Source organism: Pantherophis guttatus, chromosome 4 (assembly GCF_059756535.1).
Source record: "Pantherophis guttatus breed Tessera chromosome 4, ASM5975653v1, whole genome shotgun sequence".
Lineage (NCBI taxonomy): Eukaryota > Metazoa > Chordata > Lepidosauria > Squamata > Colubridae > Pantherophis > Pantherophis guttatus.
In genome coordinates this window covers 1,557,684-1,583,153 of record NC_142066.1, presented here as the reverse complement: position 1 = coordinate 1,583,153, position 25,470 = coordinate 1,557,684, and the positions used below count along the sequence as shown (strand labels likewise).

Below are 25,470 nucleotides of genomic sequence, written 5' to 3'. Positions count from 1 at the left end.
CACCCTCTTTCTCTGGCTTGCCTTCAAGCGATCCAGGTTGTGGCCATATTCGTCCAGGATGGTGGTACCGTTGTGCATCACTCCGTTTCCGGTCATCATCCAGGTGCCTGCAAAAATAAAGGCGCAAAGACCCCCCCATTCCATCAGCCAGGTGAGGGAGAGGAGTAGCTTTTTTTTTTTTTTACAAGACTACCCAGTTGTTCCTTCCTGTTGCGGCCCGTCCAGCAGCCGAATCAGAGGAGGAGGAGGTGGCGTGGGAGTGTTGTGGCTCCGTTGCCTGAGCTTGGGCTATCGACAGATGCAGACTCTGAGAGTGAGGGAGAGGAGTTGGCAAGGCCTCCCTCTCCAGGACCCTCCTCTCTGGCAATGCCTCCGGAGGACACCGAAGGCCAAAAGATAGGCTCAGAGCCAAGCACGTCCCCGCAGCCACAGGTGGACAGCGACGAAGGAGATAAGTGCCGGCTAGATTCTCGACAGCGGCGCAGGGAGAAGCGTGCGCAGCAGAGGGGAAGGCGTGCCAGAGATTAGCTGAGTCACTGGACCACACCCCACAGGGTATAAATGTGGGTGTAGTGGCCGGTTCAGTTTGTGACGAGCAAAAACTGGAAATAATCCATGATCTCTGCGTTACTGGACTTCTGCCTGCCTTGTCGGACTGCATTTGGACTAATCCTTGTATTGCTGAAACTTTGCCTGCTTTATCGGAATGCTTGCAGTCTAATCTTTGTTTTGTGTGAGTAAAGTCTGAATTGGCAGCTAGCCACTGGGTTGCTGCCAGCTTTATCTTCAAAGACTTTGTCGTGCGGTTTATTAACTCCGGGCCGTCTGTGGGGGTGCGTGTGTGGGACGGGGACGGAACAGGGAGTCAGGGTCAGCATCAAGGCTCCGAGGGGGAAGAAGGAATGGAGCTGACAGAGAGAGAGAGAGAGAGAGACAGAGGGAGAGAGAGAGAGAGAGAGGGAGGGAGGGAGGGAGGGAGGGAGAGAGAGAGGGGCAGAGCCTGGGCCACCCGTCAGCCCTCAGATGGAGAGTCAACAGCCCCCAGGTCTGGAGGTGGCTGTTGAGGAAGAGGAAAAACAGCTGGGTCCAGTGCCTGATGGGCAAAAGGTAGAGGAGAGGAGAGCAGTGGGAAATCTATGGGCTGGTCCTCGGGGTCTGTCTGGGCAACACCTCTGAAAGGAACCGCAACTCATTTTTTCTTTAGTCTACAAAAATCAGCAGCCAAAAGGGGATGTCCAAGGGACATCATGGCTGGCTGGGGAATTCTGGGAGTTGAAGTCCACAGGTCTTAAAAAATCATCACGCCTGGATTCAATTCACTCAAGGGGGATCAGATGCAGCCCTCCTGCAGCTACGTAGAGATTCCAGACTAATTCCCTGCTTGACACCTCCCCCTATCTTGGCAAGTCAGGTGAAAAAAAAAGAAGAGAGGATATAAACCACTGCTATTTCCAGGCACGAAGCTCTGAATGTTGGTTTGCCAACATTTTTAGCCCCTTTTGCATAAACTAACCCTAAACTCTACTCTCTCTGTGTGTGTGTGTGTGTGTGTGTGTGTGGTGTTTGCCTGAAGATTAAGGTTAATTAAGATTAATCCCACAGGGTCTTAAAATTGCCAAGCTTGGACACGCCTGGACGAGACCCTGCCCAAGATATTAAGTTCGCAGCTCTCACCTGACCGCAGGTTGGTCATCGTGGATGGCAGCTGCAGGTAGGTGGGGTTGTGGGTGGTGACGCCAATCTCGATGGAGCCAGCCCATTTGTCCACCATCTTGTCAATCCGCACCTGGAAGACCTCACCGTTCCGCAGGGGCCGGTTGCTAAGGACCACGCCGTGGTTAAAGTCGTCGGTGGCACTGTACGGACAGAGAAGGGAGGGCAGACTTCTCCTTAAGAGCTCCTCTTGGGACAATGTCCAACAGACCATGGTTAGCCATTAACCAGGTGGACCAGACGGGAAACACAGCCAGGTTAAATCCCAAAGGGGCTTTTTCAGGAGGCAACTGGATTCTTTGTTTTTGCTTTGAAGACCTTTCGCTTCGCAGCCGAGGAGCTTCTTCGGCTCTGACTGGATGGAGGGGAAGGGACGGATTTATATTCCGTGAAGACCGCGGGTCATTTGCATCCTTTTAGAGGGTCGTGTCCTCAGGGTCACCCAATTTGTGCAAATGGGTGTGGAGGCTTCTTGCAACTGCTGAAAGGAGCTGAGTTGTGGACTCCACACCTGTTTACACCACTCAGGTGACCCCCAAGGACACAGACACACCTCCGCGCGGCCTCAACGACCCTCTAAAACAAAGGCCTTCGAAGGAAAAGCAGAAAGGTCAGATGTCTCTGGAAAAAACACCTTTGGGAGAAAGAAAGAAAGAAAGAAAGAAAGAAAGAAAGAAAGAAAGAAAGAAAGAAAGAAAGAAAGAAAGAAAGAAAGAAAGAAAGAAAAGAAAAGAAAAGAAATGAAGAAGGAAGGAAGGAAAGAGGGAAGGAGAGAGAGGGGGAGGACTTTGTAGATCATGTAGTCCAACTCCCGCCCTCCCCCCAAGCAGAAGGCCCTACACCATTTCTCAAAGGAAGGAAGGAAGGAAAGAAAAAGAAGATAGAAAGGAAGGAAGGAAGAAGGAAAGGAAGGAAGGAAAGAAAAGGAAGATAGAAAGGAAGGAAGGAAGAAGGAAAGGAAGGAAGGAAAGAAAAAGAAGATAGAAAGGAAGGAAGAAGGAAGGAAAGGAAGGAAGGAAAGAAAAAGAAGATAGAAAGGAAGGAAGGAAGGACAGAAAGAAAGGAAGAAAGGGAGGAAAGAAAAAGATAGAAAGAAAGGAAGGAAAGAAAGAAAAAAGAAGGAAGGAAGGAAGGAAGGAAAGAAAGATAGAAAGGAAGGAAAGAAAGAAAGAAAAAAGAAGGAAGGAAGGAAGGAAAGGAAGGAAGGAAAGAAAAAAGATAGATAGAAAGAAAGAAAGAAAGAAAAAATGAAGAAGGAAGGAAGGAAAGAAAGTAAGTTCCAGTAAACTCATGCTGGCTGAGGGATTCTGGGAGTTGAAGTCTACAAGTCTTAAAAGTTGCAAGGTTGAAGACCCCTGCAATAGAGCAAGGACTGAAGAGGGGGTCCCCCAAAGAGGAGGGGGGTCCACCTATCCTCCAAAGCCCCAGAAGGCAGGAGAAGAAGCAACGGGTGGAAACTAACCAAGGAGAGAGAAGCAACCTGGAATTGAGGAGAAACCTCCCAACAGTGAGGACAATTCACCAGTGGAACTCCTTGCCACCAGAAGTTTGTGAGCGCTCCATCCCTGGAGGTTGTTAAGAAGAGACCCGACGGCCACTTGTCTGAAATGGTAGAGGGTCTCCTCCCTGAGCAGGGGGTTGGACTAGAAGACCTCCAGGGTCCCTCCCACCTCTATTCCGATTGAAGATACGCACTGAGGCCGCAGGGCCGTCCGTCCTTCATTGATAATGGCAGCTTTCTGACCGCAGTTTGGGTGGAAAAGGAGACGTTCCGGTTCGGGCTCGTTGCCCCCGGCGTCGATGGCCCGCCGGCCCACGTCGGGCGAGAGGGCCCTCATGATTGCGTTGTTGCGCCGAAGCCGGTCGCTGTGATTGTGATTGTGCACGATGGTGACTTTGACGGCCATGCCGTAGAGGTCCACCACGCCGTAGACCACCAAGGGAGTGAGGGTGGTCGCCACGCCTGGAAAGAGAAGGGGGGGACACACATCGGGGTCACGTGACTCCCCAAAGCTTAAGTCCATGTCTCGGTTTTGCCTCCCGGCCGGCTTAGAAGGGAATCAATCGGCGGTGTTATTCTACAGGTGGTCCTCGACTTACGACCTGTCCACTGCGGTCATAAAGTGAGTCGCCCACATGACTGACCTAATTTCACCGTCTTTTTTTGCACTATTATTATTATTATTATTTCTTCTATTCATTAAACATGAAAGTCAACTGAACATTTAAAAATGTATCAGAAATATTGACTGGCGCTGATGGTTGATACGAGTTATTTATTTATATTTATTTATTTATTTATTAAATTTATATACCGCCCTATTCCTGAGGGACTCAGGGCGGTGAACAGCGAACGATAAAAAATACATGTAATACAATTGTTAATTAAACAAAAACCAATAGTAATAATTATTACTATTATTATTATTATTAATTATTATCATATACTTTTATTCATTAAACATGAAACTCAGTCAACTGAACATTTAAAAATGTATCACAAATACTATTGATTGGCACTGATAATTGATACTGGTTATTATTATTACTATTATTATTATTATTATTATTATTATTATTATATACTTTTCATTAAACATGAAACTCAGTCAACTGAACATTTAAAAATGTATCACAAATATTATTGACTGGCACTGATAATTGATACTGGTTATTATTATTACTATTATTATTATTATTATTGAAATTTGCCACCCATCTTGCATCCAACGACACCGGGCAGCTTAAAGCATTAAGAAACCTTCAAATCTACAATCGTAGAAACACAGCGAATAAAATCATGAAGAAATAAAATTAACCCCCGATGGGAAAGGAGAGGCACATTGGGGGTGGGAGGATTTTTGTGGGGGATTAAGGTTTAACTACTTAAACACCTCCAGAAAGAATCTTCTTCATCGCAGCCATTTGGCCGACCAGGCAGTCCTCGACTTAACGACCAAAACGGAGCCCAAAATTTCGGACGCCGAGCGAGACAGTTCAGTGAATTTTACGACCGTTCTTGCCAGAGTTACTAAATGAATCCCTTCAGGTGTTAATAACCTGGTCGTTAAGCGAATCTAGCTCTGCCTGTGGCTCGCCGGAAGGTCGCAAAAGGGGAATCACGTGACACCCCAGCCCCCCACGGGACACCGCGACCGTCATAAATACGAGTCGGTTGCGAAGAGTCTGAATTTTGATCGCTGCGACCGTTGGGAGGCCTGCGACGGTTCTGAAGTGCGAAAAACGGTCGTGAGTCCGCTTTTTTCAGTGCCGTTCTAACCACGGTCACTAAATGAACCGTCGTAAGTCGAGGACCACCTGTAAATGCAGCCCTATTTAAGCCAATGTGTTAAACAAAGCTATCGTTCGCTTTGGGTGGTGGTGGGGGGTTTGGCCAAACACTGGAAGGAAACACAGATTCGGGACCAAAACGTCGTGTGTTGTGGTTGTAAATCGAAGGGGCATCCCCCCACTTTCCCCCCCTCTCCCCAGCCCCGGCTTGGAGGGAGGGAGGGGGGGTCTCTGGATCCCGAAAAGTCCTGTGTGGTTTCATCCCCGAGATGATGGTGGGTTGCTGCTACCGGTTCGCCCCGGTTCAGAAGCGGCGCGTGCACGAGCAAACCGGTAGCAAAGGTAAGCGAAATCCAGCGCACCTTGGTCGATGCCGTTGATGTAGAAATGAAGCGCGTTGTTGGACTTCCGGGTCAGGCCGATGTGGTCGCCTTCCTGCGGGCGGAAGACACAAAGCCAGGTGGGAAGTTCCTCCGAGGGGAGGGGAGGAGGGGTTGTGGGGGAGGGCGTTGCAGACTCACCTGCAACTCATCCAAGCTGAATTCGCAATACTCCCGCCGGGTGCCTTTCCCGTTGGTGAGAATCCCGCAGCCGCTCATCATAATGGTTCCTTCGTGGGTTGAGTGGAGCATGACAAGAAGAACTGAGTGGGGACAAGGGCCGGCTGATGTGACTCCCCTCCCCCGGGGGTCCTCTGCGCCCCCCCCGCCCCGACGGAGACACCCCCTCCACGCCCACCACCCGCCGAAGGCGTCGGGAAATCCGCCATCCCCTCCTCCTCCCGTCCCTCTCTCCCCCGCCCTGGATACGCACGAGTCGGGGAGTCACCTGAGCGCAGATTCGTCATGGTGGCCGGGTACTCCAGGTTGTTGGGGTTGTGGGTGGTGACCCCGATTTCGATGGAGCCCGACCACTTGTCCACCAGCTTGTCGATGCGGATCTGAGGGAGGAGACAAAGCAGCGCCTTGAACTCCCTGGCGCCTGCTTTCCCTCTAAAAATAGCGGGTTTTTCCTCTCTCAATCTGGGCGACGTTTAGGAGTTGGGGGCTGCAACCCCCAGAATTCCCTATCCCGGCCTCGCTCCATTCGCTGATTCTATTCAACAGAGTCCAGTTGGGTCTAGTGGTTAAGGCAGCAGAGGCTGGAAAGCGGGAGGTGGTGACTTCTAGTCCTGCCTTAGGTATGAAAGCGGACTGGGTGACTTTGGGCCAATCGCCAAGAGACTGGGAGTTATAGTACACCTTAGACATGAAAATCAGCTAGGTGACTTTGAGCCGAACACCACGAGACGGCGAGTTCTAGTTTCACTCTAGAAAAGCCAGCTAGGTGACTTTGAGCCGAACACCAGGAGACGGTGAGTTCTAGTTTCACTCTAGAAAAGCCAGCTAGGTGACTTTGGGCCAATCACCAGGACCTGGGAGTTCTAGTTTCACCTTAGAAAAGCCAGCTAGGTGACTTTGGGCCAATCACCAGGAGATGGTGAGTTCTAGTTTCACCTTGGAAAAGCCAGCTAGGTGACTGTGGGTCAATCACCCGAAGACTGGGAGTTATAGTATACCTTAGACATGAAAACCAGCTAGGTGACTTTGGGCCAATCACCAGGAGACGGTGAGTTCTAGTTTCACCTTAGAAAAGCCAGCTAGGTGACTTTGGGCCAATCACCAGGAGACGGTGAGTTCTAGTTTCACCTTAGAAAAGCCAGCTAGGTGACTTTGGGCCAATAACCAGGAGATGGTGAGTTCTAGTTTCACCTTGGAAAAGCCAGCTAGATGACTTTGTGCCAATTACCAGAAGATTGGGAGTTCTAGTACACCTTAGACATGAAAACCAGCTAGGTGACTTTGGGCCGATCGACAGGAGACAGTGAGTTCTAGTTTCACCTTAGAAAAGCCAGCTAGGTGACTTTGGGCCAATCACCAAGAGACTGGGAGTTCTAGCCCCGCCTTAGGCAGGAAAGCTGCTTGGGTGACTGTGAGCCAATCATCAGCTGGTGGTGAGTTCGGGCCAGTCTCCCTCTCTCAGCCCAACCCACCTCACAGGGTCGTTGTTCTGGGGAAAGGAGGAGGAGAGGGAAGATGTGTTGGACATGTTCGCAGCCTGGACTTGTTTGGAAAAGTAATAAAGGAATGATTGGGGAGACCAAGAAGAAGAAGAAGGGATCAAGAGAACGACCAATTCAGCAGCGTCTGTCCTCCCCAGGGATGGGAGAAGATAAATAGGGACTACAAATCCCAGATGCATCATCCTTGATGAGCCATTGAGAGCATTATGTTGTACTTAAGACGCTCCAAGCAGCACCTGAAATTTTCTACACAACTTACAATGTTTCTCAACCTTTGTGATTTTTAAGACCTGTGGACTTCAGCTCCCAGAATTTCCCAGCCAGATGATCAGTTTCCCATTTAATTACTGTATTTTTCGGAGTATAAGACATACTTTTTTCCGCCTAAAAGAGGGTGAAAATTTGGGTGCCTCTTATACACCGAATGTACCCGCCGGCACCCACCCTTTGGCCTCTGCCTCCCAGCAATTTGCCTCCTAACAGCAAACAGCCTGTTTCAGTTTCAGCCTTATTAGCACAAGCAGCTGATTGTTAGTTGGATCAGCCTCCCGACAATCAGCTGTTTCTGGCTGCAGGGATTGCCATAGCCTATTGCTGCCTCCTCGCGCCCCATTTTCCACCCGTTCTGGGTGGCGGGGATCAGAATGGGCACTAGGTGATGGCAATCCCTGCAGCCTGAAACAGCTGATCGTCGGGAGGCCGATCCAACTGACAATCAGCTGCTTGTGCTAATTTGGCTGTGCTGAAGCTGAAACAGGCTGTTTGCTGCAAGGAGGCAAATTTCTGGGAGGCAGAGGCAGGTAATTTTTTTGTTTTCCTCCCCCAAAAAGGTAGGTGCGTCTTATAGTCCGGAGCGTCTTATACTCCGAAAAATACGGTATCATGCCATCTAACCCACCTATTTTTTTTTTTGAACTAAGTTAGCTTGTCATGGGTTATTTTCCTCATTTTGTTGAAATCAAGATATATTACATCTACCGCATTCCCACTGTCTACTAAGAAATATTACCCAATCAAAAAAAATACAAAATAGTTTGGCCACATTTTTCTTGCTTTGGGAGTTGAAGTCCACAAGTCTTAAAAGTCACAAAGGTTGAGGAAAATGGCTCCTGTTCTGGGCCGCTAGAGATTTGGGACCCCCACGCCCCCTTACCTCAAACATCTCGTTGTCCCGTAGCGGGCGGTTGGTCATGACCACGCCGTTGTTGAACTCGTCCAGCGGCCGGCGCCTCTCGGCCGTCTTGTTGTTGTTGCTGAGTTTGATCAGGGTGCCGCACTTCTCGTGGAAGAGCAAGGCGTCGTTGGAGGTCATGGGGGGCGCTCCGCTAGGGGGGGAGTCCGAGGGGGGGCTGCCCAGGTTGACGTTTAACAGGCTCCCGTTGTAGGACGACAGGATGGTGTTGCTCACCACCTCCGACAGCTCCATGCTGGAGAAGCCTACGAGGGGACGATTGCGTTTGCGTGAATGTCAACGCACCCGGTCGGGATGCCAGCACCCGGTGTCTCTCGGCTGCCCATCTTGTGAAGAAGGGGGGGGGGGCTACCGATGTGGGGGGCAAGACTCCAGGCCTGGTTCATTCAAGTGAGAAGCAACTTTGTTCTACTGACGAAGGCTCCGGGTTAGAAACCAGGAGACGGTGAGTTCTAGTCTTGTTTTAGACAGGTGCTGGCTGGGTGACTTTGGGCCAATCATTAGATGGTGAATTCTAGTTCTGCTTAGGCATGAAAGCCAGCTGGGTGACTCTGAGCCAATCAACAGGAGACTGGGAGTTCTAGTCCCGCCTTGGGCATGAAAGCCAGCTAGGTGACTTTGGGCCAATCACCAGGTGACAGTGAGTTCTAGTCCCGCCTTGGGCATGAAAGCCAGCTAGGAGGAATTTGGGCCAATCACCAGGTGACAGTGAGTTCTAGTCCCGCCTTGGGCATGAAAGCCAGCTGGGAGACTTTGGGCCAATCACAAGGAGATGGTGAGTTCTAGTCCCGCCTTGGGCATGAAAGCCAGCTAGGAGGAATTTGGGCCAATCACCAGATGACAGTGAGTTCTAGTCCCGCCTTGGGCATGAAAGCCAGCTGGGTGACTCTGAGCCAATCATCAGGAGACTGGGAGTTCTAGTCCCGCCTTAGGCATGAAAGCCAGCTAGGTGACTTTGGGCCAATCACCAGGTGACAGTGAGTTCTAGTTCCTCCTTAGACATGAAAGCCAGCTGGGTGACTTTGGGCCAATCACCAGGAGATTGTGAGTTCTAGTTCCTCCTTACACATGAAAGCCAGCTGGGTGACTTTGGGCCAATCACCAGGTGACAGTGAGTTCTAGTCCCGCCTTGGGCATGAAAGCCAGCCAGATGACGGCTATCTAGGTAACATTGGGTTCTCAGTCCAATCGACCTCACAGGGTTGTTGTTGTGGGGGAGAGGAAAAAGGAATAGGAAGGAGTATTAGTTAGATTCGCTACTTTGAGTTAGAATAGAATAAGAGAGTTGGAAGGGACCTTGGAGGTCTTCTAGTCCAACCCCCTGCTCACATAGGAGATTCTATACTATTTCAGACAAACGGCTGTCCGGTCTCTTCTTAAAAGCCTCCAGTGTTGGAGCATTCACAACTTCTGGTGGCAGGCAGTTCCACCGATTAATAGTTCTAACTGTCAGGAAATTTCTCCTTAGTTCTTGATTCTAGTGATTTATATGAAAAAATGTAAAAACGATTACAAAACCCAGCGTTTAATATCGTTAAGGGGAGACAGCTGGCGGGCTGCTGAAACTTTAAAATTATTATAATATTTTTTTTCCCCTCTTGTTTCAAGGGACTCACCGTTCTCCGATTCCAGGCTGCTGGGGAATTTATCCGGCCGCGTCTGGTTGCAAGGCGCTTCCAGGGCTAGAGAGAGGAGGAGGAAGAGGAGGAAGGGAAGGAGAAGAGGAAGGCTGTCAGGGGTGCTTCCGAGAACAGCCACAGGCCGTGTTGCCTGGGAACAAGCCAAGAATCATGGCTTAAGGTCCTGAAGGGGCAGCCAAGAACCGCAGAACAGAGGTTGCTGTGCTGGTCTCAGGAGAACGAGCCTGTGCAGACCCTTCCCCACTCTCGCTTCCCAACCACCTGATACAGGCAGTCCTCGACTTCCGACCGCAACTGAGCCCAACGTTTCCGTTTCTAAGTGAGACGGTTGTTAAGCGAGCTCATGCCGCATCTTACAACCTTTCTTGCCACCGTTGCTAAGCGAGGAACCCGGTTGTTAAGCGAATCTGGCTTCCTCATTGAGTTCGTTGGACAGAAGGTTGCAAAAGGGAATCGCATGACTCTGTCCCCCCTCCCCGGGACACTGCGGCAGTCGTAAATACGAGTCAGTGGCCAGTTTGGATCACATAACCATGGGGAAATGCTACAAGGGTCGTTAAGTGTGGAAAAACAGACACTGCTCCTTTTTTTCCCCCCAGTGCCGTTGTAACTTCGGTCACTAAACGGTTTTAAGTCAACGACTATCTGGGTTTAGAGAGGCAACAAAGCGCCGGAGAGGCGGGCAGCCCGAGTGGATGAATCGTCTCGCGCATCTGGCCAAACCAGGGCACCAAAATTGGTGGACTTCAACTCCCACAATGCAATCAACCAACCAACCAATCCAAACAGAGCTGGGTGGGACCTTGGAGGTCTTCTAGTCCAGCCCCCTACTCAAGCAGGACACCCTATAGGGCAGTGATGGCTAACCTTTTTGCCATCTTGTGCCAAAAGCGGGGGGAGTACAGGGGGGTTGCGTGTGCGTGTGCCCACACCTATAATTCTATGCGCCATGCATGTGAGACCCACCCACACCGCTCCCGGCACGCAATGGCACAGTGGGCCTGGTAGGCCCGTTTTTTGCTCTCCCCAGGCTCCAGAGCCTTTCTACGCGCCTGGGGAGGGCGAAAACAGCCTTCCCCACCACCCTGGAGGTCCTCCAGAGCAGTGTTTCTCAACCTTGGTAGCTTGAAGATGGGTGGACTTCAACTCCCAGAATCCCCCAGCCAGCAGCGCTGGCTGGGGGATTCTGGGAGTTGAAGTCCACCCATCTTCAAGCTTCCAAGGTTGAGAAACACTGCTCCAGAGGCTGGAAACGGCCCATTTGCCGACTTCTGGTGGGATTGGGAGGCCCGTTTTTTGCTCTCCCCAGGCTCTAGAGCCTTTCTAGGCGCCCGGGGAGGGCGAAAACAGCCTTCCCCACCCCACCCCCGAGGCCCTCTAGAGGTAGGAAACAACCTGTTTCCCTACTTCCGGTGGGCTCAGAAGGCTCGAAAATCAGCTGGCGCATTCCGGAGCTGAGCTCGTGTGCCCACCAATATGACTCCGCGTGCCACAATCTCGCCATTATGGCTATAGGGTCTCCCGCCAATTCTCTGCTTTTTGGGGGGTACCTTCATCGCGGGAGGCTCCCTCTTCTGCTTCCTCGGCGTTTCCCGGCACCACCGTGATCTGGGTGCACTTGCCGTACAGGTCGACCACGGCCCAGACGCGGGGAGGGATGCCAGTGGCCGCCACGCCACAGTCCTGGCCGTTGACCCAAAGGCGCAGCTCCCCGTTGGCCGTCCGCTGGATGCCGACCCGGTCGCCTTCGCCCAGCTGATCCAGGTCCTGCCCGTATTCCTCCAGAATGGAGCGCCCATCGCGCAGGACGGAGCAGCCGGAAATGATCCAGGAGCCCCCCTTGAGGCCGGTGGCGCTGCTGGGGAAGTCGAGGTGGTTGGGGTCCAGCGCGGTCACCCCGATCTCCAAGGAGCCGCTCCAGGAGTTGACCTGCGGGTGGACAAGAAGGAAAAGACGATTAAGGGCTGCTGTGATTCGCACTCGGCGCCGGCCAAGGGTGCTCAGACCCTCCTCAAACCAGGAGGAGCTTAAACCCATCGGCCAGGGATTCTTGCTCAAGGGCTGTTTTTGGGGACGGGGGCGATAGGAGGTGTGTGTGTGGGGGGGCTTGTCAACATTTCTGGAAGTCTAATTTTGAATGGGGGTCTGGGTCCTGGAAGTGTTTTCTGAGTGGTGGTCTCTTTCTTTGGGGGTCTATCGCCCCCATTTTGCACCCCGGAGAGATGCAGTGGGAGAAGTGGTAAAGAGAAAGGTAAAGAGGGGTTGGGAAGAAATGGGGGGGGTGGGAGGGAAGGAGGGAGGGGTAGAAGAGGAGGGGGTCTGCTCTGCACCTCCAGTTCTCTCCCCTGCCCACCCTGAGGCTCTGCTGAGGGGTAGAGGGAGGGCGGCTGCCCAGCTCCATCCCACCCAAGGCCGTCCTGTTGCCTCCTTATTTTGGGGACCCCTCCCCTGAAGCCCCCTCCCCTTTGATCCACAAGCCTCTGCTCTCTACTGAGGGCAGCTGCCCCGTTCCATCCCCCAAACCTCCCATCCTGTTGGCTCGTCCTTCATTTGGGAGACCCTGCCCTCCTCCTGCAGCCCCCTCCCCTGAGACCGAGGCTCTGCCCCCCGCAAAAGGGGAGGGGGAGGGCAGCTGCCCAGCTCCATCCTCAAGACAACTCAACCCTTCTTCTTCTTTTGGAGACCCCCCCCCTACGCCACCTGGGCAACCCTCCCCACCATTGCCTCAGCCTCCCCGCGGGGATCCCCCCCCTCCCTGGCTGCTCCTCTGGCCCTTTCTCCTGCGACTCCCCCCCGGGTCTCTCCTCCCCCCACCAACAGAGGGAAGGGCAGCCACCTATTGCCTGTCACTGTGACAGCCCCCCATTGCCTTTATTTGAGGACCCCTCCCCTGCTCCTCCCCCTCCTGCAGCCTCCTCCCCTGCGACCCCCCCCAAAGCTCTCTCCCCCCTCCCACAGCACATCTCCCCATCCCCAAGACCCCCGCAATCCCTCCTCCCCTTGCCCCCCTACTCCTCCCCTCCTGCAGACCCCCTCCCCTGGGACCCCAAGGCTTTGCCCCCATCCCACAGCGCACCTCACCATCCCCAAAGCCCCCTCCCCCAATTGCTTCCAGCCTTCATTTGTGGACCCCTTACCTGTCCTGCCTCCCCCTCCCCTAGGATACCCCCTCCCACAGTGCATGTCCATTCCCAAGACTCCCTCTTACTTCATTGGGGGACCCCTCCCCTCTCACCTCCTGCAGCCCCCTCCCCTGCGACCCCCCAGGTCCTCCCCCATTTCACAGCACAGGTCCATCCCCAAGAGACCCCAAGACCCCCCCAATTGCTTCTAGCCTTCGTTTGTGGACTGCTCACCTCCCCCTTCTGCAGCCCCCCTCCCCTGGGACCCCCCCTCCCACAGCGCACGTCCATCCCCAAGAGCCCCCACAATTGCCTTGGCCTTACTTCATTGGGGGACCCCTCCCCTCCTACAGCCCCCTCCCCTGCGACCCCCCAGGTCCTCCCCATCTCCCAGCGCAGGTCCATCCCCAAGAGACCCAAGACCCCCCCCATTACTTCATTAGGGGACCCCTCCCCTCCCTTGTCCCGTCCCCTGGGACCCTCCAGGTCCTCCCCCTTTTCACCGCGCGGGTCCATCCCCAAGACCCCCCCCAATTGTTTCTAGCTTTCATTTGTGGACCCCTTACCTGTCCTGCCTCCATCTCCCCTATGATACCCCCTCCCACAGCGCATATCCATTCCCAAGACCCCTCCATTACTTCATTGGGGGACCCCTCCCCTCTCACCTCCTGCAGCTCCCTCCCCTGCGACCCCCCCAGGTCCTCCCCCATTTCACAAGGCGAGTCCATCCCCAAGAGACCCCCTCCCCCCAATTGCTTCTAGCCTTCATTTGTGGACCCCTCCCCTCCCCTGTCCTGCCTCCCCCTCCCCTGGAACCCCCCCTCCCACAGCGCATGTCCATCCCCAAGACCACCCCCCTATTACCTCATTGGGGGTCCCCTCCCCTCCTGCAGCCCCCTCCTCTGCGACCCCCCCAGGTCCTCCCCCAAATCCCCAAGGGACCCCCCCCCGGGAGACCCCTCCCCCTCCTGACCTTGCGGTCGATGCGGACGGTGAAGAGGGCTCCTGGGGCGAGGGGCTCCCGGCTCAGCACCAGCCCGTGGTTGAACTCCTGGCCGGGCTGCGAGCGAGCCGCGCTCCTCCCGCCCCGCGACACCGTCACCAGCCGGCCCGTCCGCGGGTGCAGCAGCGGCAGCGGAGAGCCGCCCCCGCCCGCCGCCCCCCCGCCGCCCCCGCCGCCGCCGCCCAGCATCCCGCCCCGACCAGGCCCCCGCAGCAGCAGGGCGCCCGGCCGCGCTTTACGGCAGAGGGGCATGGCGCCGCCGCCGCCGCCCCGCTTGGCGGCAGGAGGGCGCCCGGCCGCGCTCGACGGCCGCGCTTGACGACCCGCCGGCTCGGCCCTTAGCAACGGGGGCCGCGCGCCCGGACTGCCTAGCAACGGCGCCGCGCTTGACGGACGCTCCTGGCGACCGGCCTCCCTGCCTAGCAACGGGGGGTTCTTTCTTTCGACCGCCGTGTTTCACGACTGGCCCGCGCTTGACGACCCTGCCTAGCAACGGGGCTTCTTTCGGACCGCCGTGTTTCGCGACTGGCCCGCGCTTGACGGCCGCGCTTGACGACCCTGCCTAGCAACGGGGCTTCTTTCGGACCGCCCTGTTCCGCGACTGGCCCGCGCTTGACGACCGGCCTCCCTGCCTAGCAACGGAGCCGCGCTTGACGGCCGTCCTTGACAACAGGCCCGGCTCAGCTTAGCAACGGCGTCGCGCTTGACAGCCGAGGGGGTTTGCGACCCTTCTGTCGCCGCTGGGCTTCCCTCAGAGGGTCGTCTGGGGTCTTATGGCCGCCCCGTGGGATGTGACAGGGAGAGAGCCGCGTTCCCCGCCTGGAGCTTCTCCATGGGCTTTGTAGTGGCTTCTGTGGGCCCAGCGAGAAGGAGGAGGTGCAATCTGAGTCGTGTTTGGCTTTAACCGGGCAGACATGGCGCTGAAACCTCTCTTTCCCCCCTCCCCCAATTCTTTCTGAAGAGAAAAAAGTCCCAAAAGCTGACTTTTGGAGGAGGGGGAGGGATGGGGGCTTCTTCCTTTTTTTGTTTTTGTTTTTCCAATCAGGCGCTCTGTTAGCCACCTATGGCCTCGGAGGCGATGGCGAGGCCCACCTGCAGGGGGCGCTGAGGAGGCTCTGCGGCCTTTTTCCCCCTCAGGCGGGCCCAGTGACGTCATCAGGGCGCGCGGGCGACGCCAGGGGAGGCGGAAGGGAGCCGCGAAGGGATGCTGGAGGCGCTGCTGTCCGGGGCCGCCGAGGGGCTCCTCCTCCTCCAGGGTGAGGGGCTGGGGAGGGGGGCTTCCCCACCCGGCCTGGCCCTGCTAGTCCCCCCCCCTCGGCTGCTGCGGAGGGGCGGCCCCTTTACGGGACCGCTGGAGGGGAGGGGAGGTTGTCTCCTTGGCCGAAGTACGAGCGGGGATTGCTACTGGCCTCTGTCTTGGAGCTGTGGGATCTCCTGGTGGCCTCCCATCCCCTCCAGGGGATCTCTTGGTGGCCTGTTAATGCGGGGAAATCTCCTGGTTGCCCCCCCCCACCCTCATCCCTCCTGCACAGTGGACTATCGCATGCAAGAGCTCTCCTGGTGCCCCCCCCGTCCCTCTTGTAAGGGATCTGGTGGTCTTATTGCGTGCAAAGGCTCTCCTGGTGGGCTTCCTTGCCTTTCAGGGGATCTCCTGGTGGTTTGTTGCATGCAGGGGATCACCTGGTGGCCTCCCATCCCTTCAGAGATCTGTCCGTTGATCGCCTGACGAGAATCTCACAATGGCCTCCCATCCCCTTCAGGGGATCTCCTGGTGGTCTATTGCATGTGGGGCATCACTTGGTGGCTTCCCATCCCCCCACGGGGTATCTTTTAGTGGCCTATCACATGCAGGGCATCTACTGGTGGCCTCCCATCCCCCCTGCAGGGGATCTCCTAGTGGCCTCCCATCCTCAGCAGAGTATTTCTCCCCCTCCCCCCAATGGAAGTGCCAGCTGAGAAAGGCAAAGTGTCCAGGAGGAAACAGCTGCTCATGAGTGGTCAAGATAGATGCTATGGCTGACCAGTCTGTTTCCCTTCTGGGCCTTCCTTCCTTTTCCTTCCTTCCTTCCTTCCTTCCTTCCTTCCTTCCTTCCTTCCTTCCTTCCTTCCTTTCTTTCTTTCTTTCTTTCTTTCTTTCTATTGCAAAGTTTTAGGCCGCCCATCTCCCTCACTCTGAGCAGCTTGCAGATTGTAAAACAAGTAAAAATATAGTTAAAAGATTAAAGAAACACAGAATTAAAATATTAAGAAGGATATTAAAACCGAACTAAGAGATTTAAACCCAAAAGACTCGACTTCGCTTTTTCCCCTCTGGCAGATGCAGTTGCTTGCGAAGGACGCTCCCTGCTGAAGAGCTTCGTCACAGCTGCCGCCCAGCGGTGAGTGGGAGACTCCCGGGAGCTTTGAATTTATCACTGTATCAAATTTATAGGCCACCCCTGTGGCTTGGCAAAACCGACCTCGAATGCTTGGTGCCAGCCCACAGATGGGCTGCTCCCCTAAACTGAGAGTCCCCTGTCCAAGGAATATGCAGGCGCCTTCTCCAGCACCCCAGCTCAAACGAGTGGATTTTCTTCCTGTCTTGCTTTTCAAGGTCCAACTTTCACAACCAGAGGTAGCTCTGGGGAACATAGGAAGTTTTCCCCCCCCATTGGCTGCACCTTATTGTACAGATATACGAATTAAAATGCACAGTAGCCAAGGAAAGTACCCCAATCGTCAAGTGTTGGCACAGCCACATTAACAGCTGACTCTTCCTATCATAATGGCTTTCTCTGGTGAATTCCCCCCCCCACCCCTAATGACGTGGCCAAACTAAGTGGGACACAAGTTTTGTGATTTTGCTTGTCAAGGGACGTTGTTATGCCCTCGTCGGAGCCTGAATCTGCGGAGGAAGATGAGCCGGAACTCGAGATCAAGGGGGCAGCTTCGTTGGCTTATTTATTTATTTATTTATTGATTGATTGATTGATTGATTGGTTCGATTTATATGCCGCCCTTTTCCGGAGACTCAAGGCGGCTTACAGTGCATTAAGCAATAGCCTTCATACTTTTGTATATACCTGCTTAGTAGGTCTTTCGGGGGCCCCCTAAGCGGTGTTCTTTTTTTTTAATACAAAGTCAGCTTATTGCCCCCACAATCCGGGTCCTCATTTTACCTACCTTGGAAGGCTGAGTCAACCTTGAGCCTGGTGAGATTTGAACGTGCAGTAATTGCAGGCAGCTGGTGTTACTTAACAGTGCTTTAGTTTGCTGCGCCACCAAGGCTCTTATAGGCTTGGGAGGAAAAATGGAGAGGAGTAGGCCAAGTCAGGCCAGGGCCTTTCAGGATTGGGACGCCTTGTAGGCAGGGAAGAAGTGGGGCCAGGATGCCCAAGAGAGCCTAAGCAGTGAACCTGAGAGACAGAGCAGAATGCGGTATTGCAGGCTAACTCACTGCTCGCTGCCAGGAGTTCGATCCTGACCAGCTCAAAGTTGACTCAGCCTTTTATCTTTCCTTCCGAGGTGGGTAAAATGAGGGCCCAGATTGTTGGGGGAAGAGGCTGACCCAGTAAACCACTTAGAGGACTGTAAATCACTGTGAAGCAGTATATAAATCTAAGTGCTACCTTGCTTTTCTTCTCTAGGGCAGAGTGTCTCCACGTTCTCAGTTTTGATCTCTCAGAATTGGAATTCAAGGCTGGGCTGAGCACTGAAGTGACCTCCCGGTAAGTCCTAAATTTCTATTTTGTGTGTGTGTGTTTCTCTGTGTGTGAAATCTGAAAGCAGGGAGCGGCACTGTGAGCCAGTCCAAAATCTGGCTGCAAGAGTTGGGAAAAGAACTCTGGGTCTCACGGATGTGAGCTGTGCTTCCTTCCACTCAGCTTTCTGGATTTGTGTGGGTCGCTTACTTTGTAGTTCAGTGTGTGGTACACAGCCAGCAGGGTATACAATAGTCCTCAACTTCCACTCATTTAACATTGATAAAGTTCCGTACTTGGGTCATGAAACGTCTGCAAGAAAACAACCCAGCTCAGAGATCACCGAGGAACACCCCCCCCCCCCAGTTCAACCCCCAGCGACAAATATTCTCCTTTATTGGTTACAACCATTCCTTTAGTTGACCGTTCAAAGTGAAAACAGCCCTGGAAAAAGTTGACTTATGACCAGTTTTTCACATTTACGACCGTCTTAGCATCCCCGTGGTCACCCTGATCGAAAACGGGCCACTTGGCAATTGGCTTGTTTTTATGACGGTCGTAGTGTCCCCGGGTTCACGTGATCCCCTTTTGCAACTTTTAACAACTGCATTCCCAACTTAAAAACTGCCGTGATTCACTTAACGACGTGGCCAGGAAGGTCGTAAAATGGGGCAAAACTCACTTCACGAATGTCTCAGTCAGCAACAGAAATTTTGGGCTCCAATGAGGACTTACCTGTAACTCGCTTTCTTCCAGGATATCGTTTCATGATGCTTTCCCAGATCCCCTGGGCTGGTGCGGGAGGGGCAGCGGCCTGACCCTGGGAGAATTCTCCGCTTCGGGATTGGCGTCCCGCCTGGCTTCAACCTCACAGGGATCCGCCACGATCGTGCTGGATTCCCTCAGCTGGCTGCTACTCCGCCTTCCCTTTCCCTCCGTCTGCCAAGTGCTGGCACAGCTGCCCAGGAGAGCGAATGCTGCTGGTGAGCAAAGGGGGGGGGTGGGCATTGGGAGGGGCAGAGGGGTGCAGATTGAGCTGTGGTGGCGCAGTGGTCAGAGTGCAGTACTGCAGGCTACTTCTGCTGACTGCCGGCTGCCTGCAATTTGGCAGTTCGAATCTCACCAGGCTCCAGGTTGACTCAGCCTTCCAGCCTTCTGAGGTCGGTAAAATGAGGACCCAAAATTGTTGGGGGCAGTATGCCGACCCTGTAAACCGCTTAGAGAGAGCTGTAAAGCGGGATATAAGTGCTATTGCTTAGGTAGGTAGGTAAGTAGATAGATGGATATAGATAGATAGATATAGATATAGAAACGTTGCTATAAGAAAAACTTTTAAAGTCACTGGTAGGATTTTAGCTGAGGTTTTAAAGGACCTTGCAGAGTGCTCTGTAAGGATTTTTAGAAGATTTTAAGATGGGATTTTAACCAGGATTTTAAATATTTTAACCAGCTTATTTACAACGACGCGGGAAAACACCCGAGATTTTAATTTTTTGCATATGCACACCCGCGAAAACTTAAGAAGACAAATAGATATAGATACATATATGATAGGTAGGTACATAAGTAGAAAAAAGAGATAAAAATATGCATAGATACGTAGAACTATAATAGATGATAGATAGATTAGATAGATAGATAGATAGATAGATAGATAGATAGATAGATAGATGATAGATAGATAGATAGATAGATAGATAGATAGATAGATAGATAGATAGATGATAGGCAGGTAGAAAAAGAAAAAAAAAGGAAAGGTAGGTAGAGCTATATAGAGAGATAGATATAGATCTATATAGATACATAGATCTATAATAGATAGATGATAGAGATAGATGGTAGGCAGGTAGGTAAGTAGAAAGAAAAAGAAGAGAGAGAAAAAGAAAAAATAAAAAGGAAAGAAGGTAGAGATATAGAGAGAGGTAGATATAGATATATATAGATACATAGATCTATAATAGATACCGATAGATCGATCAGTCGATTGATTGATTGATCGATAGAATTTACTCCACAAGGAAACTCAGGTTTTGGACTTCACACGCATCAGGATTCAATCGCTACCCAGTTCTGTTCCTCTGTTCTCAGTGCATCTCATCAAGGTCCGAGTGAATCCTGACGCTGCTCGAAGGGAAGAGCAGCTTTAGGGTTTCCTCAAAATCTCCTTTTCTCCGCAGGGCTGAAAATTGTCCGGATTGTGGCGCTCGTCCACGGGGATTTGCACCCGCCTGCCCAGCTGGACGTGCTGAAGACATTGGCCCGCCTGGTGGTGACCCTGCAGCCGGGACCGGGGAGCGGACGAAGTGGGGATGGGACCCCCCAAACCGCTGTCGTCCTCCATAGAGAGAAGGGGAAGAGGCTTCTGCAGAAGGTGAGGAGGGCCAGATAGGGCTTCCTTTGACCCACGGCGAAGACAGCACAGGCTGCAAAAGCTCGGCTTTGGGGTCAGAAATTCAGGGAAATGTCTTTCCATTCAGCGTTAAATGAGGACGTATGTGGAAGAAATGGAATTTTGCCTTGCACCTGGCTGATAGATGATAGGGAAAGGAAAGGAAGGAAGGAAGGAAGGAAGGATGGGAAGATGGGAAGGAGAAGAAAAAGAAGCAAGGAAGAGATGGAAGGAGACGAAAAGGAAGGAAAGAATGAGAAATGGGAAAGAGAAGAAAAGGAAGGAAAGAAGGAAGAAAACGGAGATACGTGGATAGATAGAGAGCTAGGCTTCCGGTTTGGCTTCCGTCGTCGCTAGACGGTCTCTTGGGACCGCCACCCCCGCCGCCCGTAAAGATAGATAGAGAGCTAGATATACATAGATACATAGATTATAACAGACCCTGAAATTAATATCTTAAGGCCATTAATTGTTTGAGATGCCATTGAAATAAATAGTTTCTCCATATCATAAAAAAATAAAAATAAAATGCAATCTATGGCATTTGGGAAGGAGCTCGAGGCGAGCCCTCCCTGAACGGAAGCTGAATGGCGGTTTGTTCACTATTTAATTATTAAATTTATAATTGCCACCCCTCTTGCTTGGAAACACCTCAGTTGTAACAATGAGGACTAGAATTCCAGCTTCCCACCCCCCCACCTCCGCTCTCTGACAAGATGGCTGCCATGCTGGCTGAGGAATTCTGGGAGTTGAAGTCCGCAGGTCTCAAAAGCTCCCAAGGTTGGACACACACACACACACACACACACACACACACACACACACCAGTCTAAAACAGTTCTTTAAATGGAAATATAGGTAGTCCTCCACTTACAACAAGTTCATTTAGTGACCGTTTAAACTTACAGCGGCATTGAGAAAAAGTGACTGGCGGCCATTTTTTCACACTTAACGACCGTCGCCGCATCCCCACGGTCACGTGGTCAAAACTCGGACATTTGGCAACTGATTCACGTTTATGACGGTCACAGGTGTTCACGTGATCCCTTTTTCACGACCTGATAAAGCCAAGCCAACGGGGAAGCCAGATTCATTTGACGACCCTTTTACTAACTGAACAACTGCAGGGATTCAACTTAACAACTGTCTCACTTAACTGACGGAAATTTTGGGCTCTGCTGTAGTCGTACGTCGAGGACTACCTGCGAGTCGAAAGAGTTGTGCTTGCCAAGGAAAGCCGAGGCAGATTCTTTGTATCCCCTCTTCTCCCCTCCCCACCCCTCATTTCTGCCCTTCCCTCCCCAGACAGAACTCTTCAGCATCCTTCCGGGGTATGGGTTCAAATTCCTCGGTGAGCTGCCACCGAAAGGCGTTTCCAAAGAGGACGAGGCAGAGGAAGGACGGGAAACCGCAGCGGTATGTGCCTTGGGCTTGTGACAGATGAATTGGGAGCAGGGTTTGGTTTTTTTGGGGGGGGGATTCAGGTGGGCTCTTTGTCAGATCATGAGGAATGCTTTGGCAGTCGTAAGTGCAAGGAGTGGTCATAAGTCCCCTTTTTTCAGTGCCATTGTAATGTGTAACAAATTGTAGGTTGAGGATTGGTTAGAAATGAACACTTTAATGAGTTCCTGCCTCTGTTTGGATAGGACCAGCAAGTAATCCATCTCTTGACATATCCAAGGGACCCTGGAGGTCTTCTAGTCCAACCCTTAGGCCTCAAGTCAGGAGATCTTACACTGTCTCAGACAAATGGCTGTCCAACCTTTGCTTGAAATCTTCCATCTATGGAGCACCCGCAACTCCTGGAGGGACCCCTGCGCTCCAAAATCTATCCACTCACCTGTTGGTTGAATCCACCCAGTCTTCCCTGGGATCGCCCTTCTATCATCCGTGATCCTTCTCTTCTTTAGAGTAAATCCGGGTTTTTCAGAGTTAAGTACTTTAAAATGGGTGGACTTCAACTCTCAGAATTGCCTGGCAGTTCCTTTTGATGCGTTCCTTTTGATATGTACACCCACTATGGTCCGCTTACTCTCTTATAATCCCTTCCTCTGCAATCTCTCCGCGTTAAAAGGATAGGATAAAAAAGAAAAAAGAGAAACAGGCATGGCTGACGGGGGAATTCTGGGAGTGGAAGCCCACCCATCTTAAAAAGTTTGAAAAAAACACTACCAAGATGGCTGCTTCAGCACAGGGAGATCCTTTTCCCCCCCCCTTTTCCTTTGATCCACGAACGCCGTTGATCTTGGAGATCTTTCCAGGTTGATCCGACAGCCCGTCTGACCTTCAACCTGCGTCTCACGGAGGCCGAGCGCCAAGCCAGGGAATCGGTGCCTCTCCCGTACCACTTCAGCGAGGAAAAGTAAGGATTTTTGGTCTCTTTCCTCTCACATATTTCATTTATCCACCGATTAAAATTTATACGCCGCCCAAGTCGCTCCACAAAACGGCTCGGGGTGGCTTACAGTATTTGGCAAGCTCCTGTTGAAGGACAGAAGAAATCCAGAAATGTGAAGTCTTAAGAGGGGAAAACTCAGTTAAATGGAGGCCATTTAACAAGCTTTAGAGTGGAACAAAAATTCAGTTGGCATATTCCTTTTAAGGAACATTATATTAAAAAAAACATGTATTATAATTCAGTTGACACATTGCTTGAGAGCCACTTTGGCCTAGTGGTGAAGGCACCAAGTTAGAAAGCAGGAGGAGGTGAGTTCTAGTTCCACCTTATGCTTGAAGGCAGGGTGCCTTTGGACCAATCACCAGGAGGCGTGAATTCTAGTCCACCTTAGGCATGAAAGCCAGCTAGGTGACTTTGGGCCCAACCCACCTCGCACGGTGGTTGTTGGGAAAAGAGGAGGGAGGTATATTGGATACGTTTGCGCCTGAAGCTATTTGTAAAACTAATAAAAGGCGGGATGCAAATGTATAAATAAAAAATAAAGGAACCCGGTACCTCTGTGAGGTTACGTCGAACGCATCTTGGTTCCTCGCTCGGATAAGGAGACAGACGGCACATCAATTTCATCAATAAGTTGAATAGCAGAGGTGGAAGAAACCTTGGAGGTCATCTAGTCCAACCTCCTGCTTAAGCAGGAGACCCTATTACAGTGATGGCGAACCTTTTTGGCACCGAGTGCGGAAAAGGGAGCACTTCGTGCGTGCTCGTCAGGGCCACGACCAGGAATGAGGAGCTGCCCAGGGGGCATGTGCGCGATGGATATGATACTTCCGGTTTCCGGTGCATGCATGTGAGCCAGCCAGCAAGTCTTCCGGTTACTGCCACGCATGTGCATGCCAGTCAGCTCATGCATGCTCACGCCAAAAACAGAAGACCAGCTCTTCCGGTTTCGGGCACTGTCGCACACACAAAAGCCAGCTGATCATTGTGTGCACATGCACGGCAGAAACCCGGAAGACGAGCGGGCTAAGCCACAGGTGCCAGGTGATATGGTTCCATGTGCCATGCGTCCCATAGGTTCGCCATCATGGCCCTATAACTTCTCAGACAAAGGGCTTCTTAAGAACCTCAAGATTAGATTGATTGATTGATTGATTGATAGATAGGAATAGATGATAGATAGATAGATAGATAGATAGATAGATAGATAGATAGATAGATAGGAATAGATGATAGAGAGATAGATAGGAATAGATAGATAGATGATAGATATAGATAGGAATAGATGATAGAGAAATAGATAGGAATAGATGATAGATAGATATAGATAGGAATATAGGAATAGATGATAGATAGATGATAGATAGATGTAGATAGGAATAGATGATAGATGGATAGATAGGAATAGATGATAGATAGATAGGAATAGATGATAGATAGATAGATAGGAATAGATGATAGAGAGATAAATAGGAATAGATGATAGAAAGATAGAGAGAGATATATAGGAATAGATGAGAGAGAGAGAGAGAGAGATAGGAATAGATAGAAAGATATATATATATATATATATATATAGGAATAGATGATAGATTGATCGATCGATCAATAGATAGATAGATAAATAACAGGAGAGACAGACGTACATAGGTGATAGATACTGTAGATATAGACAGTACCTATGATAGAAAGAGACAGACAGACATAGATGATGGAGGGAGGGAGGGAGAGGTTAGATAGGCAGACCATAGAATCAAAGGATTGGAAGGGACCCTGGAGGTCTTCTAGTCCAACCCCCTGCTCAAGGAGACCTCATACCGGTAGCATTTCAGACAAATGGCTATCCAAGCTCTTCATAAAAGCCTCCAGTGATGGAACACCCACAATTTCCAAAGGAAGGAAGGAAGGATGGATAGAGATGTGTGAAAGAGAGAGATGATAGACAGACAAATACATTTTTTCCTTCTCCTCTGCTTTCTTCCTCCTTCCCTCCCAGGAAGTCCTCTCTGCTACAGACATCAACCGAGGAAGGGAAAATCTACTACGAACCGGACGCGGCCGATGACATTGACGAGGAAGATCCCGATGACGACTTGGATGTGTGAAGGAGAAATGGGGGAAATCTGTTTTTTTCCAGATCTGGGACTGGAATCCTTCCACCTCTTCCCGGAGAGCTGCTTTTCTTGACAACGATGGCGGACAGAACCAGTTGGCCGCTGGGAATGGGACTGGCAGGGCAAATCGGAACCCGGGGCCACCCGAAGAAGAAAAAAACAGTCCAGATTTGCTGCTTCGTTCGTCTGGAAAAGGACAGGAGTAAAAAAAAAACCAAAAAAAAAAGCGACTTTCAGGAAATCGGTTTGGATCCCGGATAGGAGGAGTGATTTGGTATCAGCCATCCTTTTGAGGAAGGAGAGATTCGTAGCCGGGCAGCCAATAAACTCATCTGAATGCCGACAGGACTGGCTCTAATACAATGGAATAGAATAACAGATCTGGAAGGGACCTCGGAGGTCTTCTAGTCCAGCCCCCTTCTCAAGCAGGAGACCCTATGCTATTTCAGGCCAACGGTCGACCAATCTCTTCTTAAAAACCTCCAGGGATGGAGCGCCCACAACTTCTGGTGGCAAGCTGTTCCACGGGTTCTCACTGTTCAGGAAATTCCTCCTTAATTCCAGGTTGCTTCTCTCCTTGATTAATTTCCATCCGTTGCTTCTTCTCCTGCCTTTGGAGAATAATTTAACCCCCTCTTCTTTGGGGCAGCCCCTCAAATACTGGAAGACTGCTCTCACATCCCCCTCCCCAATCCTTCTTTTCTTTAGACTCACAAACCCAATTCCTGTAAATTTTCCGGCCTTTGATCATCTTAGTTACATAAAAACGATAAACCATCACCTTGTCGGTGTCTTTTAAAATTTTGATTTGTATATATATATATTTTTACAAAGTTAGCGGTGTGGGTGACTTAAATGACTGCATA

General features: G+C 51.5%; 2 protein-coding genes across 3 annotated transcripts in view; one reads left to right on the top strand and one right to left on the bottom strand.

Annotated features, from left to right (window-relative positions):
• NEURL4 (neuralized E3 ubiquitin protein ligase 4) overlaps positions 1-14,465 on the bottom strand; it is a 41,415-nt gene extending 26,950 nt beyond the window's left edge. Inside the window, exons 1-10 of one of the 2 annotated variants that reach the window (XM_087891611.1) lie at positions 13,994-14,465; positions 11,449-11,827; positions 9,875-9,940; positions 8,220-8,503; positions 5,833-5,944; positions 5,526-5,614; positions 5,367-5,439; positions 3,409-3,676; positions 1,675-1,856; positions 22-107 (exon numbers count right to left, since the gene is read on the bottom strand). In XM_087891611.1, the coding sequence (XP_087747737.1) occupies positions 22-107; positions 1,675-1,856; positions 3,409-3,676; positions 5,367-5,439; positions 5,526-5,614; positions 5,833-5,944; positions 8,220-8,503; positions 9,875-9,940; positions 11,449-11,827; positions 13,994-14,275 (1,821 nt within the window). In that variant the 5' untranslated portion in view covers positions 14,276-14,465. Of the gene's footprint in view, positions 1-21; positions 108-1,674; positions 1,857-3,408; positions 3,677-5,366; positions 5,440-5,525; positions 5,648-5,817; positions 5,945-8,219; positions 8,504-9,874; positions 9,941-11,448; positions 11,828-13,993 lie in introns of both variants that reach the window. The other variant, XM_087891610.1, reaches the window with a different exon arrangement.
• ELP5 (elongator acetyltransferase complex subunit 5) lies at positions 14,352-25,384 on the top strand. Its single transcript, XM_060685229.2, has 8 exons — positions 14,352-15,279; positions 16,341-16,401; positions 17,650-17,730; positions 18,460-18,686; positions 19,881-20,074; positions 21,398-21,508; positions 22,354-22,454; positions 24,487-25,384. The coding sequence occupies exons 1-8, from the start codon at positions 15,228-15,230 to the stop codon at positions 24,593-24,595; spliced, it is 936 nt and encodes a 311-aa protein (XP_060541212.2). The 5' UTR covers positions 14,352-15,227; the 3' UTR covers positions 24,596-25,384.
• The last annotated feature ends 86 nt before the right edge of the window (positions 25,385-25,470 follow it).